This window comes from Arachis hypogaea, chromosome 13, assembly GCF_003086295.3.
Source record: "Arachis hypogaea cultivar Tifrunner chromosome 13, arahy.Tifrunner.gnm2.J5K5, whole genome shotgun sequence".
Classification (NCBI taxonomy): Eukaryota; Viridiplantae; Streptophyta; class Magnoliopsida; order Fabales; family Fabaceae; genus Arachis; species Arachis hypogaea.
The window spans coordinates 27,539,479-27,562,488 of NC_092048.1; the positions used below are offsets into that span (position 1 = coordinate 27,539,479).

Genomic DNA, 23,010 nt, shown 5'->3' on the forward strand with positions numbered 1-23,010 from the left:
CTAAAACAAGATTACCCAAATAAGATTAAAATCATAACAAATAAACTAAATCAATCTAAAATCTTACTAAAAGATTCAAATCATAATAATTTTTTCTTTGTTAAACTTGTTTTACAAATAAACACAATTTGATTATGACAATGGACAAAAAAAATTTTTTTTCTAGTCAAGTACTCAAATTGTGGTGCTTCATATTTCATTAAAAAAAACATAAATCATGCTATGTTGTAAATGGATTCTCTCAATTATTTGGTAAGGTGTAATCTTTTACCTTATATTTTTTAAATGATATTAAGAAAAAATATAAAAAAAATATTAAATAATAAAATATCATATTTTACTAAACAATTGAAGAAAGAAAAAAAATCACTTCATGTCATATTATTTAAACAGATACATTCCCCACACGTGCAGGTATTTTTGTTTCTTTTTCTGAATTCTTTCAAATAGTGCCTTTAGCTCTAAGGCTTGCGCAATTGTAACATCTTGATTTTGACTTTTGACCGTGAGTTGGAAGTTTAGAGTTGCATTATGATTTTATATACTAAGTTGAACATTTTGAAATAAATATTACAAAATAGAGATATTTCAAAACAGAGAGTACAATAAATGCTATAAAATAGAGAGCACGATCATTTGAACCAAAAACATCATTGCTGCGTTAGAGCCACCAATGTTAGATAGCATTTTTACTGAGGTTAACAATTCTTCTAATTTTACAAACCTAAACTAAAACTGCCACCAATGTTAAATAGCATTTTTACTGAGGTTAACAATTCTTCCAATTTTATAAACATAAACTAAAACTGTTATTTTCTACTAGACTCAGAAGATCTCCACAGCAACCATTAAAAATTTCAAAAAAAATTCTCAAAACACAGATATGGTATAGTACCAATATAGCAATGTAGCACCAGTATTTCAAAGTAGCTACTGTATTATTTGATAGACTAATACATGTTAAATGATGTTGTAGATGAAATACATATATTACTGTAATATAAAAACTTTTACAATTTATAGTTTTATCATAATTAAAAGAGAAAACTCATTAAAATCAGAAGAATAAGTAAATTTTAATGTTTACGTTAATTTGTATTAATTTAAAATCATTATATTTTATGTTAATTTTACGTACTATAACTGTATCTTGTCTTATAATTTTTAATATTAGGTATTCCCGTGCCAACATTGTATTGTATATTTGTATTGCATTCATATATCGTGTTCATTCATAAGAAGATAGCTAGATAATCTTATTAACATTTACAAGCAAACAAGAACATTACTTCATAATAGTATATCATAAGACAAATCCAGTCAGAAGCCAGCACAGTACAGTTAGAACATTTAGCAAATAACTAAGAAAGCCAAGAAGGTATGGGGTGTAAATGGATACAACTTTGGGCCAAAATTGAGGCCATTGTACAGTGCCAAATTAGGCAACTGGTGGGCGGAGTACATGATCCTGCGAGGTATCAACTGCAGCAGGGGGCATGAATTGCCACATTGCCATTCCTGGATAGCTGATGATAGGAACCAGCTTGTTGCCGGGGACTTGACCTTGAGGAGCAAATGCAGCAGGGATCGCAGTAGGAGGCGCCATGAAACTAGGTTGTGCACTCATAGATTTCAGCTGCTGCTCCAACTTTTCTTTCTCTGCCTTGAGTCTCTGTTTCTCGTCACGAAGTTCATTCTTCTCAGCCTGCACAGCAGAGAGAAATAGAATTCACGGACAAGTTAGTTTGTGGTGTACATGGCTTTTGGTCATGGATAAGACATAGTGTTAATTTTAAGGCAGAAAACTCAGTCATCTAGACTCCATAAGCTCTTGGGAGGAATTTATTTATAGATTAATATAAAATATGAACCTAGTCTTCACCTTCAGCTCTTTAATCTTTTCTTGTAGACCCATATTTGAGTCTTTCAACTTTTGGGCTTCGCCCCGTAATTGTGTCACCATTCTGACGGCATCAATCAGAATAGCAGCCTTGTCAGTTTTAGGAGGCCTTCCAGGCTCCAAAATGGAGCCTAATTCAACAAACCTAACCATTAATCACGAGTCAACCATAGCAACAAGCTTAAACATATACCAACAAGATAATATAAACAAAAAGAGAGAAAGTAGGTAGTTTACTTGTCATTAAGCCTATCCCTCCGCAATTTCTCCCTACATGCCTTGGAGCTAGAAGGAGCACATGACTCAGATCTGCCCCTACAACAGAAAATTAACAAGAAAATCCTCCTGGGGTTAGACTATCTGAATTGGATTCTTTGACTTCTGGGGTTCCATTTCTTTTTTATGTGGTTACTCGGAGACATCTAGTGGAATAGGACATGGTTATTCTTCTTGCTGCATTATTGAAAACCCTATTGGGCCTGGTTAGAGAGGGGGGCACAATAGGTGACTGCGGGGGATTCAGAAAAGTCAGAAGTGCCTAAAGAAATGGCAGGTAATTGGACACTTTGGGTTTTAAATATTAAGACACAAAAAAATGTATTCAATACTGACAAAGAACAATGATGTCAAGAAAGTAGCAGAAGAAATTGAATTATATGGAGTCTAGATGGAGTAATGTTATTTAATTGTACTAGAATAGAATACATTATACGTTGAGCAAAAGAATAGAATTTGTTTGTCACTTTGACTCAGCTAGACATCTATCAAGTTTTCAGTACTTATGCGTGACTGCTTGATTATTGTTAAAAAGATAAAAGAAAAAGGAGTAAACTACAGAAAGAAAAATATTGAAACAACCAATCCTGCCTTTCGATCTAAATCTTTAACAAACTAGACTTGGAAAAGAACAGGTTACCATTACAGAATAAGATTGTTTAGTAGCTACACGTGATGATTCTGTTTCCATCTTTGATTGGTATATTTCTATTTTCAATGAAAACAAAATACTAAAAAATAAATTGTGTACCTCTTCTTTGAACCAGATTCTTTGATACCATCAGAATCGCCCAACGAGCCATCAATTTCAACACTACGAGCAGATAATATTGCAAACAAGAACTAAGTCAAAAATGTTCTTTTATGGAAAGGGAATGGGCGGACGTATATAGTATCATACTGTCATGAAGGAGAAAAAAAAGCTTTAAATAACATCATCACATGTAGATTAGCTTCTTTCTAATATGTTACCATGGAAATCGGTTAAAGCAATACTTTTGAGATACACCCATCCCAATAGCAGTCTGAGTCACAGTTCTAAATATCTTAATCCAAATTTAACGTTAAGGGTGTGTTTGGTTAAGGGAGGTAGAAGCAGGAGAACAAGAACATCGTACTGGGATTAAAAGAATTACATAAAGGATCAAACATGAAAATGTGAAAAATGAAAATGCACAATGCATAACGTGAGTACCCCACTCGCACAAAAAAAAGGTATCTGCCTTAGATTTCACAAATTTATTTGTTCTGAAAAATGAAAGGTTAATTAACATACATTACAACAAAAAACTACTTGAAAAAAATGAATAAAAAAACCAATCCTTATTCCATAGCCTCTAAGGCTTTACAAAAGAACTACCTTAATTATATACTATTAACCCTACACACTCAATCCCCTCCACTTTTGTACCCAAAAGAAGGAAAATTGGCCGATAAAATACGCATGTCTCTCATAATCAATTCCCACCAAAATACTGTGTTCGAGTTTACAGTGTATAGAAATCAAATGCAGAATCTCGTGATGGTAAAATGGTTTACTACGATAGTTCAAGCAATGTAAAAGCTGAAGCACCAATAAAAACCGCATCTTAAGTAGTAATTCCAAGCACACACAGCAACAACAAAAAAATCACAGATCATAGTGTCTGAACTAAGAAATTAAATCGAAAAAGGGCTCAAAATTACAAAACCAGACCAAAAAGGCGTAACGTTATAGCATTAGCATACACAGTTACGCAAAATGAAGCAAACCCTAATTACCAATCTTGACAAAGGGGGCAAAATCAGAGAGGGCAAGTTCAACATAAAAAAGGAAGAAGTTTTAAAATAAAAAAGAAATTAAAACAAAAAACACGAAATTCTTAGAGTACCCGACATTTGAAGAACCATTGATGGCGTTGGAAGGCCAATTGAAACCGGAGGAAGGAGCAGCGAAAGTGGCATCGTGGACGGGAATATCGTCAATCAAAGCGTAATCGAAAAGCCAGTTAGTGCTTTCCCGGGAAGCCATTCTTGAAGATGAAGAGGCTCTCCCGGAATTTTCTTTTCCCGGCGGCGGTTGGTGGGGAATCTTTGGTGTCGTGATTTTCCTGGGAAACAAACAGGGGCAAAGGGTGGTTGTTTATGTTTGCACGTTTTAAATTTCGCAGAAAACGTAATAGTTTTTTTTTTTGTTTTTAAGTATTCTTATATATTATTAACGAATTAGCTAAATAGTGTCGCAAATATCTCAATGTATTATTTAATATTTCAATATCAAAAAGTAAAAAATTGAGAGTTTTTATTAAGACTTTCTATGTGCATATAAATATATAATATAATCACTTGTTAAAACTTAAAAGAGATTTTGTTAATTTTATATTTATTGTTTTGCCACTTTTGTGTGTATCTGTCTGGTTTCTGGGAAAAGAGGGAATCCGTGTGCGTGGGTGAATGAGTGAAGGATGAAAATAAATAAAAATAGGTGGCGAATAGCACGTGGGGTGTGGTGGGTATTTGGTAATGTGGATGAAAATTTCCTCGTCGTCGGCCTTCAAGGACAAAACCACTCTCAGGCTTGACACTGACTTTGACTTGGGCTTAGGTTGGACTTGAGCTAAAATCCATGAGTTTGTGTTTTATTAGATAGGGTAATCTGACCAAAAAAAATATGATAGGGCAATATTTTTTGAAGAAAAACCGAACAAGCGCAAAAATTTAGAGTGAATATCCCATCCAACTCCTGACAATTATCTCAAAAGGACAACGAGGCCCAAAAAAAAAAAAACACCAAATTCGATTTCTGATAATTTTTTTTGGGACTGATTAGCCTCTGTGCCAAAAAAATAACATTAATTTTTTTTGGCACAAAGACTTCGTTGTCCTTTCGAGGTAATTATCAGGACCGAGTTGGGTTTTTTTTTTGTCAGGGGTCGAGTTGGAATTTTTTTTTATCAAGGGTCTCGTTGTCGCAGGGGTTGATTTGGATTTTTCTCAAAAACTTATTTTCCTAAAATAATTTATTAGTTTTGCCATACCTGACACTAGATGACTAGATCCGTTAGTTGTGGGTTTTTCACATGAATAAAATAAAAATAAAACAAAATCATGATCATCTTAATTATTTCCATGTCCTTTTTTTATATATAAATTTTTTGTTTAAAATAACAGAAAAAGAATTAACATAAATCGTGATTATAAGCGACATATTTATAACCAAGCGATCAAAGAGTAAATCGTGATGTTAAAAGGAGATATAAAAAGTGACGGATCTAAAAATTTTAAACAATATAAATAATATGTAGCATATAAAAATAATAATTTTTTATAAATATATTAAAGCATAAAAATAAATAATATGAAAATATTAAATATTAAATAAAATTGTATTTATTCATTATAAATATTGATATATTGATAAATAATAATGTGATTAGATAATAATAATAATAATAATAATAATAATAATAATAATAATAATAATAATAAATGAGATTAATCAAGATGATAAATTTATTATCTTTTAATCAATAATGAATGTGAAACATGTTTTTTATAAATTATGTACGATAAATGGTATTTTAAAAAAATTTATGCACCTAATTTTTCATATCCTCATTATATATTTTATAGATTACTTAATAATTATTCAATCATTTAATTAAAAGAGACCAAAAATTATTTTTAAATAATAATAATAATAATAAAATTTGTTACTTTGATAAATAAAAATACAAAATGTGTTATTGTTTTAAATAACTTTTAATCTAATTTATATTTGAGAACTAATTATCAAAATACATGTTTAATACAAAATTTTTTAATTTACTAGTAAATATTAAAGTTGAGTAGAAAAGAAATTCAAGGATATAAATTTCGACTAAATAAATTTATTAATTAAATAATTCTACATTTATATTTTATTTTTTTATTAAATTAATTTAATATATATTTTTATTTTATACTTTTAGATACAAATTAGAGTATAATTTTAACGTTCTAACAGTATAAAATATTTTACACAATTGTTTAATTACGTCTATTCTTTTAGAGGATCATTTACACGAAGGTGGAGGATTTCCTTCGATTCAAGTTCTGATTATGGTGTGAACGCGTTAGGTTGAGGATTCCCTATTGTTGTATCATAGTCTCTCTCTGGTTACAAGGTGAGAAGGCACTCTCCTTTAAGTGGGACAACACTTTCCGTTGTTTTATATGGCACGGCCTATACCTCCAGGAGAATGTGAGAAGACACTCTCCTTTGTTTCATATCATTCCTCGATGATAATTCCTCCTGGGGATGCATGTAACACCCTACCACGCAGAGCTTTATGCCTAGGATGTAAATTAGAGGTGGCAAGGCACTACGACTTCTAAAAATAAAATACGTACATATATAACACGGAAAATGTAGCTAGGAGCCTTGAAGAATAAGTTAAGCAGAGACAAAAATCGAAAATCGGGTCACACTCGCAAAGAAACGCATAAATGGATAAACAAGAATCAAAAGAAAGGATAGAAGCATAAGTATAAATATTAGAGTTCCAAGATACAGAGATCAAGCTCCAAACTCGACCTGCGAAGTTAAGGCTAGCCAGAGTATGTATGTATGTATGTATATATATATATATATATATATATATATATATATATATATATATATATATATATATATATATATATATATATATATATATATATATATATATATATACAACCAAAATACGACTCGAACTACAGAATAAATACCTGTTTCTCCATATCAACCTCTAAGAGGGACAAAATACAAAATACAAGGTGCGGAGAACAACTATGAACATACATATAAATAAGTACAACCAGAATGCTAAACCCAAATATAGTTCTTCGCTTCTTCAAAGTCTCTAGACACTCAGAGAGGTGCCTCCCAACCTGCATCTGAAAAACAACAATATATGTATGGAATGAGAACTTAGGGGTTCTCAACATGGTAAAGGTGCCCGCAAAGTTAATATAAAAGGTCTTGGGAAAGCCAGATGCATTCTTAGAACTTCGACACTCAGATTTAAACTTAAGATCTAACTAAACCAGAAATTTGGTAAAACTCTCTAAGATATTCAAGTTCTAATCTAACTGTAACCCAATATTTCACTTTCTGTCTCTTCCAACCCTCCGAATCATCGGTGGAATAACCCTCAGCCTCACCTCTACCAGCATGAGGGATCTTTCAATTGCAAAGACATACAATACAATCAAGGAAAATACAAGTATAGATAACAGTTACTGCAAACAGATCAGATAGCAGTTAACAACATATAAGCAATTAGGCAAGTCAAAACAAATGCACCCTTATACAAAACATACAAATGCATATGATGAATGCCTTTTCTACTGGCCATGAGCTCACGTGTTGGTTATTTTGCCAGAACTCGACACACACGGTAGTTAATCCGGATATCGTCTCTCTGACATGCATCCACACTCTTTGGATATAGTGTCTGTCACACTCTTGGGATAAAGTGCCCATCACACTCATGGGATATAGTTCCCACCGCATTTCTTGGGATAAAGTGTTCCCACAGTATTGGGATATAATATTCGCCACACTCTTGGGATATAATACCTGCCACAATCTTGGGATATAATACACATCACACTCATGGGATATAGTGCCCGACACACTTTACAAATAGAGAGAAAATGATACAACAAAAGCGGAACAGATTATACATAACCAATCTCACAAGCATAATCGCAACTTAACCTGATCATTCCTCAATCCACCTCATTATAGTCACAGTCACCATCTATCAAGGATATAATGTGCAACACACTCTTGGGATATAGTGTCCATCGCACTTTTCAATCATAATCATTATCCCCAAAATCATATTCAATCATCTCTTCTCAAGTCTCCTTCCTCATCTCTTACCTGAAGCAAGTGGACAACACCAATGCATCTTACCCGGAGTCTCACTTCTTACCCGGAGCAAGTGGACAATGCCACTGCCTCTTACATGATCACATATATCTCAATCAAATTCAATTTCATGTTCAAGTTCACCCTCCACCTCCAATTCCTTTATAGTCAATAACTTTATTAATCATCTCTCAATTCAGTCAAATTTTATTATTGTTATCATTATCTTTATCAATTATTTCTTTCTCAACATTACCAACATCTCATTACTTAGTCATTACTCTGCAAATCTTTCTCAACATTCTCTTAACTCATTTAACCTATTTACCCTTGTTCTAAAGCTTAAAAGCTTGCTAACGGTCCCTAAACAAGTGTTATAAATGTTTGAAAGCCTAGAGAAATGGTTTAAAACTCGAAAACGCAACTTGTACAAAGCTGGCATAATATGCTCGTGTACGCATGGCATGTCACGTACGCATGCGTCCAAAATCCTTCAAAAGCTGTTAAGTTGCAGAAAATCAGTTTTACACACCCAACTTCGAAAGTGCACAACTTTTTCGTTAAAAATCGTTTTTGGTCCGTTCTTCAAACGCTATAAACTTCACAGACCCAATTTTCATTCAAAATAAGTTTCATAAATTTGGGAGTCCCGGAAGCCAAGTTATGGCCCACCGACTTTGGTTAAAAATAAGCTTTTACCAAAAGCTTCCAAACACTAGTTTTCCAAAATCCTCAATCCAATTTACTTCAATTACAATAAAAAAATCACTAACAATTACCTCTCATCCTTCTTCAACCATTCCACACCCAATTTCTCAAATCAATTCACATTCCACGTTCTTAATTATCACCAAAAATCACCAACATCAACAATTATCATCACGTCATAATCATCAAATCATCAACATATACAATTCATATATCTCAACATGTCAACGTACACATTTATTCGTAATCTTCATGTTTGATCACTAACCATTAACAATCATCATCATAAATTATATATATATATATAACCCACCAAACTCAACAATTCAAAGCATTCAAGCCTATTTTATGGCCACTAGCCTAACTTTTCATACGACATTTAACATTAAGTACGAAAAACCAAAATCATACATTGGTCGATTCCTCTCTAAGCTTGGAATACCTTAAAATGCCTCTCTTTCCACATGCTTCAAGCCTCCAACGTCAATTTCATAAGCTCATCCACCGGAACTTCATTCCAAACTACCAATTAAACTCCACATTAACAAGAAACACAATCTAATCCACACAATATCACAATAATAAACATAGGGATCACTAATTTAATAATTTACATGGATTAAGATTTTTTTACCATTTTCCACGGGTTAATTGGACTAAACTCAGTGATTTTCCATTGCTAGAGTTCACCTAAATCATCAAAATCATCAAAATCCTTCAATCCCCAAACTAAAAACGTGAAAAAGAGGGAAATAGAGATCTGGGCACAAAAATTATAGTTCCTTACCACAATGTTTGGTTAGAATTAAAGGAGACTCTAAGACGAACATGTGGCCGCTGACGGTTCGTCAATTGGAGCTCCGAATTGAAAATTAGAAGTGATATGGTCACCATTAATACGAGCTATAACTCGGCCTCATGACTGTTATTGGCAGTCACCATAACTCGTCATTTTCCGTTACTGCTCGGATATTATGAGCTATAACTCGGTGACATCAATGCTCTTATCATAACCGACGTCTCAAACGGTATGATAAATTCGGTTACAAAACCAATCATCACAGAAACTGACAATTGATCACCCAGAATGTAACGGACGAAGAAATATCTATAAAAGAAAGGTAAAGTATCTCTTTGAAGGACAATTCTGAATTTAACATTATACTTACTTAAGCATTGGAGTGCCTTTGCAGGTACACTACACCCTCTTTGTATTGCTCGTGCTCTCACACAAACAGCAAAGACAGGAAGCTCAGATTCTAAGAGACGGACGTTCAACCTTGCAACCCATAGCTCGGCCGATTCTGAGGAATTGAAGCCGATCTATTCCCAGGCAAGATCAATTGGCGCCCACCGTGGGGCCGAGAAGATCATATTTTTTCTTTTGGTCCCATCACCTTCATCTGTATCCATGGCTGACGTGCCGCCTCCTCCACTATCCGAACTCATGCGAATGGTAGCTGAGCTACAGCAAGCCAATCAACGAATGGCCGACGAGAACCAAATAATGGCTGCCCAGATCGCCGAACTAAACCACGCTCGGATTAAGCACAACGATGCTCATCGCCAGCAGACAGAAAACGAGGAACATCAGTCCTAACCCTCTCATGTCTCGGAGACTGCTCGAGGCGAAGAGCAACAACCCGAAGATGAAAAAGAAGAGGCTGACGACCTTGTAGGTCCCTTCACGGAAGAAGTGATGAACTTCGAACTGCCGAAGAGGTTCACTCTGCCACTGACCCTCACGCCTTATGACGGACTCGGAGACCCGAAGAAGTTTCTAAAGAAATTCCGATCAATAATGATCGTCAATGGTGCATCAGATACAGTTTTATGTCGTTGTTTTCCAAATTATTTAGATGGCCCTGCACTTGATTGGTTGTGTGCTTTGCCTGCAGGTTCCATTTCACAGTTTCAGCAGTTGGTGAAGTTATTTGAAGAACATTTCGCCAGATCTGCAATATACTTGCACGATTCCGATTACTTGAATACTATCAAGCAAGGACCGAACGAAAGCTTAAAGGACTACATGACCCGCTTCACCAAGGTCGCAATCAGTATACCAGACCTCCACCCCGAGGTCCATCTACACACAATTAAAAGCGGCCTTCGACCCGGAAAGTTCCAGGAGACAATCGCGGTAGCCAAGCCGAAGACTCTAGCAGAATTTCGCGAGAAGGCAAAGGGACAAATTGATATCGAGGAGCTCAGACAAGCTCGGAAGTCTGACAAGTCACATTTTCGAGAAGATGATAAGAGCTCAACCCCTAAGAAGAGTTTTAAACTAACACCTCGATTTGATTCTTATACGCAGTTTAACACTAAGAGAGAAGACATAATCAAAGAGATCTTGAATTCAAAACTGATCAAGCCACCAAGAAAAGCCGGTACTTACCAAGATGCAAAGAACGTTGACAAGTCGAAGTATTGCACCTTCCACCAAAAACACGGTCACAATACTGATGACTGCGTGGTCGCCAAAGACCTTTTAGAGCGACTGGCAAGACAAGGACACCTCGACAAATACATCGGGGGTCACATACAAAAGCGCGGATCTAGCTCCACAACAACCGACCTCTCTGAACAAAACCAAGGAAAAGAGAAGGCATCTCCATGACAATATGAAAGACTACGAGGTATAATCAATTGTATTTCAAGAGGATACGCTAGTGGAGGATATTCGAATTCGGCAAGGAAACGGTCGTTCCGAGCAATATGCTCGGTAAACGGACCACAGCAAGACGCAACAATCAACCATCAACAACCAGAAGTCACTTTCACACACGCCGACTTCAACTCTAGCATACAAAATTTAGACGACCCTGTGGTAGTCACCCTTCAGCTAGGGGATCTGTTAGTAAAAAAAGTGCTCTTGGATCCCGGGAGCAGTGCCGATGTTCTGTTCTACTCCACATTTCAAAAAATGAAGCTCAGCGACAACATGCTACAATCCACAGGAGGAGACTTGGTTGGATTCTCAAGAGAACGAGTTCCAATACTAGGGTTAGTGTGGTTACAAACCACACTGGGTGAGCATCCTCTTTCAAAAACTAATGATATTCAATATTTAGTTGTTGATTGTTTCAGTCCATATAACCTTATTCTTGGCCGACCTTTCTTGAACAAGTTCGGCGCCATTGTTTCTACAGTTCATCTCTGTGTTAAGTTTCCACTGCAGCACGATCAGGTTGTAACAATCCACGGGGATCATAAAGAGGCACGACAATGTTACAACATCAGCATGGAATTCCAAAACCGCTCAACTCAACAAGTCAACAATATCGACCTTAAGCAAAACGGCCACTCACTAGCCGACCTTGACCCAAGAGCTGATTTTCTCGAACGACCACAACCTTCCGACGACCTACAAAAAGTCTATTTTAATAATGACCCTAACAAATTCACTTACGTAGGTACATCAATCAACAAATTTGAGTTACAGGCCATAACGACCTTCCTGCAAGAACAAGCCGACCTTTTTGCGTGGACACCTTCAGACATGCCCGGCATCGACCCCCAAATTATCAGTCATAAACTAGCAATAAACTCGGCGGCAAGACCGGTACAACAGAAGAAAAGAAAACTCGGAGAGGAGAAAAAGAAAGCGTCACTAGAAGAAACCCAAAAGCTCATCAACGCAGAATTTATCAAAGAAATCAGATTCACTACCTGGTTAGCCAATGTGGTAATGGTAAGAAAACAAAACGGTAAGTGGCGCATGTGCGTCGACTTCACTGATTTAAACAAAGCATGCCCAAAGGATTCTTACCCTCTACCATCCATAGACTCTTTAGTAGATAACGCCTCAGGTTATGCTACTTTAAGTTTTATGGATGCATACTCAGGGTATAATCAAATACTCATGCACCCCTCCGATCAAAATAAAACGGCTTTTATCACTGATTTCGGTAACTATTGTTATAAAGTTATGCCATTTGGATTAAAGAACGCAGGTGCAACTTACCAACGCCTTATGGATAAAGTGTTCGCCAAACAGATCGGCAGAAATATCGAAGTCTATATCGATGACATGGTCGCCAAAACAAAAGTCGGACATAGTTACATCAGCGACCTTACAGAAATTTTCGGCCAAATTCGCCAGTACAATATGCGCCTCAACCCCGAGAAATGTGCATTCGCCGTTCAAGGGGGTAAGTTCTTAGGGTTCTTACTAACATGCAGGGGAATAGAGGCAAATCCAGACAAATGCCGAGCAGTGCTGGACATGTCCAGCCCTAAAACAGTCAAAGAAGTTCAGCGCCTCACAGGACGACTTGCCGCACTTTCCAGATTTGTTCCTTGCCTAGCATCCACTTCTATTCCTTTTTTCCAAATAATTAAAAAGAAAAACAGATTCGAGTGGAACGACGATTGTGAGAAAGCCTTTTCAAAACTAAAAACAACTCTCTCACAACCGCCGATTTTGCAAAATCCCCTACAAGGGGAAGACTTATTTCTATATCTGTCAATTACTGATTGGGCGATAAGTTCGGCCCTTGTTACAGAAAGAAACAAAGTTCAGCATCCGATATATTTCGTCAGTAAAACTCTCCAGCACGCCGAGCTAAATTATCCACGGATAGAGAAGCTCGCCCTAGCACTGATATTTTCGGCCCGCCGTCTCCGACCTTACTTCCAGAGCCACGTTATACATGTCAAAACCGATCACCCACTAAGACAAGTATTACACAAACCAGAAATTGCAGGAAGACTTATCAAATGGGCAGTCGAATTATCTGAGTTCAATATCAGATACCAATCCATAGGACCAATCAAGTCCCAATTCCTCGCAGATTTCATCGCCGAGCTCACAATACCATCAGAGGAAGATCATGCAAAACAATGGACTTTGTATGTAGACGACTCTTCAAATAATGGGGGCTGCGGAGCAGGAATCCGCCTGGAGGCCGAGGACGGATTCATATTGGAACATTCAATACGCTTAGCTTTCAAAACCAGCAACAACCAATCCGAATATGAAGCATTAATCGCTGGACTCCGACTTTGTCTAGATCTCCAAATCTCAGCGATCAAGGTATATTGTGATTCTTTATTAGTGGTACAGTAGGTAAACGACCTTTTTCAGGTAAAAGATTCTCTCCTCTCTAAATATCTGCTATTAGTAAAGAAATTATCAACAAAATTTGCCAAATTTGAAATCGAACATATACCACGCGAACAAAATCAAAGGGCAGACATCTTATCTAAACTCGGCAGTACACAGTCCGAGTTATCTACACTGCAACAGTTCACCATAACATCACCCACTGTTACTCTGACAAATATGTTAAGTGTTACACAGGTAAAAGACTGGAGAGACGACTTTATACACTATCTACAAATAGGTACTATACCAGAAGGGGTCGAGAACAATAAAAAGTTCCGACGACAGGCATCTTCCTTCACAATATTCAACGGGACACTGTACCGACGAGGTTATACTCGGCCTCTACTCAAATGCCTTAACAAATCGGAAGCTGAGATATCATTAGCCGAGGCACATGAAGGAATCTATGGCACACATACAGGTGCTCGGAGCTTAGCATCAAAGGTCCTCCGAGCTGGATTCTTCTGGCCTACTTTGAACCAGGATTGCCAACAAAAAATCCGGTCATGTAACAATTGCCAAAGACACACACCACTGATACACATACCCGCAGAGCAATTACATCATTCAGACATCAGTTGGCCATTTAACAGATGGGGTTTAGATATACTCGGTCCGTTCCCTACGGCACCGGGCTAGGTAAAATTTCTCATTGTTGGCATTGATTATTTCTCCAAATGGGTGGAAGCCCAACCTTTGGCAAAAATAACATCCCAGCAAATGATTTCATTCATTTGGAAAAATATTATTTGCCGTTTCGGCATACCTCAACATATCATAACTGACAATGGTCGCCAGTTCGCCGATCATAAATTTTAATCTTTTTTGCAGAATCTCAAAATAAAACAGCATTTCGCCTCTGTTGAACATCCTCAAACAAATGGACTAGCCGAGGCCGCAAATAAGGTCATCCTACATGCACTCAAAAAGAAGCTAGATGATGCCAAAGGGCTCTGGGCCGAGCTTATACCTGAAGTCCTTTGGGGATACAACACCATCCAACAAACATCAACAAAGGAAACACCGTTCAGGCTTGTATATGGCTCCGAGGCTATGATACCACTGGAAATCTCCCAAAGCTCATTCAGAACATAGCTCGGCAATCAGGAAGAAGCTCAGAAAACCGAACTCGATACCATCGAAGAAGTCAGAAACATCGCAACATTAAGGCAACGCGCAGCACAACAAGCAATAGCTCGCCAATACAACAAAACGGTTAAAAGCAGATCCTTCATACAAGGAGACTTAGTATTTCATAAAACGGAAACTGCTCGGAAACCAACCTCACATGGAAAGCTCGCAGCAAATTGGGACGGTCCATACCGAATATCAGAAGTTCTCGGCAATGGAGCATACATACTCGAAACAATAGATGGTAAACTACTACCCAATACCTGGAATGTATCCTCCCTAAAGAAGTTCTATAGTTGAAAGTCAGGGACAGGCTAGTACTCTTTTTCCTACTACCAAGTTTTTGTCCCAAAGGGTTTTGCTTGGAGAGGTTTTAACGAGGCTAGCCTACCTGCAAATTTGTATTCAAAATAAATACAAATTTATCATCAATAACACCTAATTCTATTCAATCATGTAATCTATCTTTCTCATTACTACCAATTATCAATATAGCTCGAAAAATGACAATCATCGTCTAAAATCGCAACCTGCCACTACTCGGCAGTTATCTCAAACCGAAATGAAATATCCTCATTTCCTATTAATCAACAAACAACTTTTCCCCTAAACGGAAAACACTACCATTCAAACACATTCAAATCCATAACAATATCCAAAAAACAAACATCAAAGTTCAAATAGCTATCCATTACAGAATAAAACAAAATAACCAAATAAAAAACTACACATTATCAGCCTGATCTTCAACGTCACCATCATCTTCGACCATCTTGCCATCACGAACGACTTTTCCAGGGTCCATCCCGGACAGATCAGCCTCTGGCACCAAAAACTTTGCCTGTAACAAAGCCCTTTCAAACCCCTCAACAAAAGAATCCAAAATTTCATCAACCTTTTTCTTCTCCAACTCCTTTAATTGGGCAGTCACCTCAATTAGACGAGATTGTATACTCGCCAAATCACTTTCCTTTTTCTTCAAATCCTCCACATCCTTAGCATAACTATCTTTAGTCTCCTTCAATAACTTCTCGGTCTTAGTTAAACACGCCTGAAGTTCGGCAGCAGCACTTTTACTCTTAACCAACTCTTCCTTCAAAACAGAAACCTCTCCTTTCTCTGTAACAACTCTCTTATACTTCAACTCTTGGCTACGCCCAAGACTCACAAGGCGCAGACCAACAACCTAACAAGAAAGCAATAAAGCAAAGTTTATAAGACTACCAAAGAGAAAACAAAAATAAAACAAACACGGTCACCCATTACCTGCATATACTGCCCAATAGCCATATCCCCAACCTCCTTTGCAAGAGAAACATCAGCCGACGATTGACAATACTCGTCCACCACAGCCATATAAGGATACTCTTTTTCCCACACAGAAAATGCCTCACTCTGTTCAGAAATTTCATGGAGCCTTTTTTTATTACCCATAAAAGCTTGTATTTCCTCCAGAGGAACCCCTAACTCCTTTTCATCAGAATCATCAGACAACTCAACAAGGTCGGACTTCCTTCTTTTTTTCGCAATCACCTTCCTCCGACCTTGACGAGGCTGAGTAACTTCGCCAGTCCCAGCAATCTTCTCAGTATTAGAAAATGATACCTCCTTCTCCAGATTCTTATTTTTGAAACGTGTCATAAGGGACGCAGTTGAAACACCGGGATATTTACCACCTACAAAACACAAATAACATCAGATATATGACGAAAAGAAATAAACACATTAGCAACAACCCTATAACTCACCCAAATATGTTACAACAGCATCTTTATCCTCTTCCCACTTGAGAAGCTCATACATTGAAATCAGGTCTCCCCGACCAATATTTTCAACAAGAAACTCAATCAAACAAACATTTCTCGGAGAAATAACTTCAGGTCCGAGTATATTTTGAGGTTCTGAGCACCAATACAATGGGAACTTCTCAGCCAGATTCTCGTCTACGAAAAAAGGAAAAGCTTTTTCCAGACCTCTAACCTTGAAATACATCTCTTTAAAATCTTTGAAAGAAGATTTGTACAATCTGAAAATGCCAAATCCAGGGGTGCTATTGAAATTTATCCAACCACCTTTCCACACCCCCTTGGCCTGAAATAACGAAAAGAACAGGTCCACAGACGGCACCTCTTCCAGAAATTCCATTAGAATTTCAAAAGAACGAAGGAACGCCCACCCATTTGGATGAAGCTGCGACGGAGCACAGTTCAACTGTCTCAAAACCTGACATTCGAAATCAGTAAAGGGTAACCTAACTCTCAGCTCTTCAAGAACACAGTTGTGCATATAGAAAAACTCAAAGCCTCTACCCCGGTGATAAACCCTATCATTAACACTACATAGCAGTAACTCAACCCCAACTCCATAATTCTGCCTCACTACCTTACTCACATCCACCTCCTTAACCGCAGCCTCATCACAGAACAACGACACCCGAGACCTCACATCATCCCCAACCCAGTCATAAGACCAATCTATCTTAACTTTCTTCTCCTTCTCAAACCCAATCAGAAACAGTAAAACAAACATGCAACCAAGAAATACAAAGAGACGAGGGAAGAAAGAAATCACAAGAACACAGACATAATCATACCTCTCTTGCTCATTCTTCAAACAGAAGCAGAAAACCAAAACGCCCAAATTCCAATCAGTAGAAATAATTAATCACAAACGAAAACGTTCCAAATATCACCCTTCAATCACATCAAACGGTGAAAGGAGCATTAGAAACCATCAAAATATTAATGAAGCTACCACTCATTCTCTCTCCTCAATAAAAAATGGGCACGATTTCCCACGTGGCACAATACAAAGTTCATTTAATGAAGTACGTTGAACTGGAGGCTCACTCAGTAATCCACTTCACCGACTTATAACTCATCACAAAAGCTCAACCTGCTTCATTAAAAAACTTTCCTCAGGCTAAGCTTGGGGGCTGTGATATGGTCACCATTAATACGAGCTATAACTCGGCCTCATGACCGTTGTTGGCAGTCACCATAACTCGTCATTTTTCGTTACTACTCGGATCTTATGAGCTATAACTCGGTGACATCAATGCTCTTATCATAACCGACGTCTCAAACGGTATGATAAAATCGGTTACAAAACCAATCATCACAGAAACCGACAATTGATCACCCAGAATATAATGGACGAAGAAATATCTATAAAAGAAAGGTAAAGTATCTCTTTGAAGGACAGTTCTGAATTTAACATTATAATGACTTAAGCATTGGAGTGCCTTTGCAGGTACACTCCACCCTCTTTGTATTGCTTGTGCTCTCACACAAACAGCAAAGACAGGAAGCTCGGATTCTAAGAGACGGACGTTCAACCTTGCAACCCATAGCTCGGCCGATTCCGAGGAATTGAAGCCGATCTATTCCCAGGCAAGATCAAGAAGGAATTGAAGTTGAAGGTGGAATGAAGGCTAGGGTTCCATGGCTGCCCCTTTCTTCTCAGCGTGCTTTAATGTCATTATGGGGGAGAGAAAACTGAGCTAAGCTATTTATATGTTGGGCCTTGGGTCTAGTTTAGGTCCAGTCCAACTGGTTCGGTCCGTTAGCTCATTTTTTGGCCGAAATATTTAAAATTAGTGTTAAAATTCGTATTTTAATTATTTTTATCCGCCTGACTTATCAAATTTAATTTTTAATTTTTTTGAATAATAATTTATTTATTGATTAATTATTTATTAATTACCCGGAGTTTACATCATACCCACTTAATTAGGAATTTTGCCCTCAAAATTCAATTACTATAAGAAAATAAGGGGAGGGTAACGCTTCCTATCTCAGCTCCCAATCCTCAAGATTCTGTCAACTCTCAAAACAATATCATATCCTAAAACTCCTTTTTCATGTCATCCCCACTCTAAAGCGAAGAGAATTTTTTTAGATTTATTTTTGCTCTAGAGTTCTCTCCTCTTTTAAAAATATATTGTTGTAAAACTTAAATTCCTCTTAGGGGCTTTTGTTGGAGAGATAGGTTATCTATTTTGTATATTCTCTAGTATTGTAATATTCTATCATGCTTTTCTTCACGGATCAAGACTAGTAACTATTATGGATCTTTACTTGAACTTATATATATATATATATATATATATATATATATATATATATATATATATATATATATATATATATATATATATATATTCCACTTTTGTATACGATGTTTATCGCTTTAACATGTCTATGTGGATTTAACGGTTTTCAGTGTTTATTTTCTTTACGGGCTCTTAGTTATACATCATTCTATAACTATATATGTATTTTCTTTTCTAAATGTCGTAATGTTACCATTGATTTATAACTATAGCGTAAAATTCTGTGTCGTAAGGTGCTACAGTAAGGGTTAGGATTGGTTAGCATATCTTTGTGCTTAATTTTGTGTTCATATGAGCCGCTTTGTGGTGATTTTGTGCCTAAACTATAATTCTAGAAATTGTATTAAGCATCTCTGTTTTTTTGGTTTGTTAAATATGTAAAATATGAAGTTTTGATGCTTATGATTCTTGTATGAAAAGGCAAAAATTATTGGAGCACTTGAGATTTAAATTTCAAGCCTTAAAAGTCACTAAAAGTAGAGAAAAATAATAAACTACAATTCCAGAAATTTCATCCACTAAAAGTATAAAAAGTGTTGAGTAACAAGGTTTAAAAGAGGATAGAAAACTGGTTTATTTCGCTGAAATTGTATGGTATAGCACAAAGGGAGTTTCAATCATTTTGGTATAAAAAGAAGGATAAAAGTATAATTAAAATAAGCTACTCTTAAAAATATGATCTTAGCGGTTTTAGGGATAAAATTATAATTATATAAAAAAGTTGGGTCAAAATTATAATTAAATAAATTCGGGCCTAAATAAAAATTTTAGTAAAAGTTAAGGACATAAGTGAAAAAGGTGGTAATTAAACAAGTAAGAACATTAATGAAGGATAAAATAGTCTTTTATGTCACTAGGGTAAAATTGGTATTAATTAAAAGTATTAGGAATAATTTGGTCAAAGAAGAGTTCTAGGAATAATTTGGTAAATTATGACACTAAATAAGGCTATAAAGATAAAATATAGAACACTTAGAGACATAATGGTAATTTTGGACTAAAGTAAAATATAAAAATGATTAATTAACTTAATGAGCGGTAAAAAGATCTTTTAGAAAAATTACAAGTGTAAAATAGTAAAATACTAATATTAGGGGTAAAAAAATTGCTAAAACCCTAAAGAAAATGATTAAAACGAAGATTAGTGTAAAAAGGGCAAAAATAGAAATTTATAAAGTGCTAGGGAAAAAATGGTAAATTGTGACCAATGTAACACCCTACCACACAAAGCCTTATGCTTAAGTCATAAGACAGAGGTGGTGAGGCATTACGACCTCTAAAAGTAAAATTATATATACAATATAGTGAAAAAGATTTATAACTAGGAACCTTTGAAGGAAAAGGTAAAGCAAAATTGTTAAATCGAAGCAACAAAGTAACCGAAGTAACGTAAAATTAAGTTAACATGGATATAAACAAAAGATAGTTCCAGGATACAAATATCAAAGCTCGAGACTCAGCTTGCAAAGGCTAAACCGGCCAGAGCACATAAGTGTATATATATAAATATAAGAGAACCCAAAAGAACCTAAATGCAAAGTTTACAGAACCTGTTTCTCTAAAATCACCTCTAAGAGGAAGTTAATACATCATATACATAATAGTGGAGATAATAAGTAGATACATATATACATATAACCAAAATAAGCCCCAAAAGCCCAAAGATCTTCGCTATCAGAAGATTCTAGCATGCCTCGCGAGGTACCTCACGTCTTGCATATGAAAACTACAAAATCTGCATGGGGTGAGAACCGGAGGTTCTCAGCATGGTAACAGTGCTCATATATCTAACATATAATGTCTTGGGAAAACCAACGGCAATCCTAGAACTTTCAACATATAATTAAATCTTATAAACATAACTAAACCATAGAATAAAATAGGCAACTAGTTAAGGGTCTTCAGTCTATCTAAAACTCCCCTTTCCAACTCCTCCGAACCTCCCAACTACTACCAGAATCACATGTTACAAACACAATTATTACATGCAAGGAAATCACAGGTAGAAAGCATATACATCAAGTAAACAGGTAGCAATTAGTTTATACAATCACTTAGGCAATCCAAATAAGGCATACCAAACAAACATATAGATGCATATAATGCATGCCTGTCTCAGTGGCTGATGAGTCTCATCTGTCGGTTATAAAGCCAACCCGACAAGTCTTAGTAGCTAACCATTGGACTGTCCCTCTGTCGTGCATCCCCAACTCGAGTAATTCTCAATCATAAACACATAACACACACACACACACACACACACACACACACACACACACACACCGGCGTTATTCCACGGGGGCGAGCTCATCCGAAACTTTCACAGTGTTCTGCCACACTTACGACATAGGGGCAGCAGAGTATCGAGTCTCAACCTAGAGCACGTGGTGGCTAGCCACTGCTTTTGCCCAGGGAAACTCGTATCTCAGATATTTGGAAGTGCCACAATCACATTATCAAAATCAATAATTATACATATTCATACTCAGCCATAATTCAATATTAATACAGCCATTCGGCTCATGACATAATCCATAACCAGCCATAATTCATTATCATATACAGTCATCCGACTCATAACATAAACAGCACTTCCAACATCATCATCAACAAACTCACATAATCATCATTAGTCATGATTCATCACTAATTCACACCTTACTGCATCCACAAGTTACCTTCCCTACAGCCCTCATGATACTTCATTACCCAAAAATCCACCTGCCAGGCTTTAAACAAGAGAAAATAAGGTTTTGAAAGCAGGAGGAATGGGTTAAAAGTCAAAAATCATAGTTTCAAAAAAACAAGGGCTTGTGTACGCGAGGAGCATAGCCCAAAGCATATGCTCGCATCGCGTGCTCCCTTTCGCGTACACACCTGGCAAAACTGGACTGCTCGCGTACGCATCACTGGTTCGTGTATGCGAGCTCTTCAACCCGAAATGATTGCTCGCGTCGCGTGCCATGTGGTGGCGTACGCAACCAAGAAAATGCCATTCTCGCGTATGCGACACACACCCCGCGTATGCGAGACCTCGAGGCCGTAGCCACTGGTTGCGTCATGTGTGTCCTTCGTGTACACATGCATAGCAAAAGTTTGAAAAGATGCTAAGTCCAAAATTTTTAACTTTGTACACCAAACTTTGATCGAGCATAACTCTCTCATTTCAAAACATTTTCCCTCCGTTCTTTAAACGGTGTAAACATCTCGGACCAAATTTTCTTTACTAAACAAGTTTGGTACAAAATGGAGGTCCGGAGATCAAGTTATGCTCTGCCAAAGTTGGTCAAAATCATAGTTTTTGTAAAACTTTACAAAACCTCCATTTTCAAAACATACCAATTTCAATCCCTTTTTAAAATCAACCCAAACCCTTACCAATTCAGCACCCTTCATAATTCTCAACTTAATATTTCAAGTTCAACAATACACCATATACATCCATCATCCTACAAATTCTCCATTTTCATCAAATTCTAATCCAATACTTTCAATTTCACAATATTCAATATAATACATCAAATATTCATATCAAGTACAATATCAACTTCAAATCAACCTTTATATATACCAATCATCATCATATACAAATCACATGCATCAACAACAAGGACATCAATTACACCCTCAAAAATCAATAACCACATAATCAATACTATCCATTTCAACTAATCAACAACATCACAAATTCAATTCATATCCTAGGGTCACTAGCCTATGTTTTCACATTATATTACATTTTAAATACGAGAAACCGAAATCATACCTTGACCGATTTTCCGATCAATCCCGGAACACTTCCATTTCACTTTTTCCTCAAACTTTCAAGGATCAACATCTCCCAAACAGATTTTCCAACACCAAAAACCTACTCCAAGCTTCCAAGACCTCAATTA

At 36.5% G+C, this 23,010-nt stretch overlaps 2 protein-coding genes across 2 annotated transcripts; one reads left to right on the forward strand and one right to left on the reverse strand.

Annotated features, from left to right (window-relative positions):
* Window positions 1–1,265: 1,265 nt before the first annotated feature.
* Window positions 1,266–4,709, reverse strand: LOC112737825 (transcription factor ILR3). Its single transcript, XM_025787952.3, has 5 exons — window positions 4,048–4,709; window positions 2,928–2,990; window positions 2,138–2,215; window positions 1,883–2,045; window positions 1,266–1,705 (listed from the first exon to the last, which is right to left on the reverse strand). The coding sequence occupies exons 1-5, from the start codon at window positions 4,185–4,187 to the stop codon at window positions 1,439–1,441; spliced, it is 711 nt and encodes a 236-aa protein (XP_025643737.1). The 5' UTR covers window positions 4,188–4,709; the 3' UTR covers window positions 1,266–1,438.
* Window positions 4,710–10,461: 5,752 nt separating this feature from the next.
* LOC112733171 (uncharacterized) lies at window positions 10,462–11,379 on the forward strand. The gene has a single exon (XM_025782043.1). It carries the CDS (start codon window positions 10,462–10,464, stop codon window positions 11,377–11,379), a length of 918 nt encoding a protein of 305 aa, XP_025637828.1.
* Window positions 11,380–23,010: the final 11,631 nt, after the last annotated feature.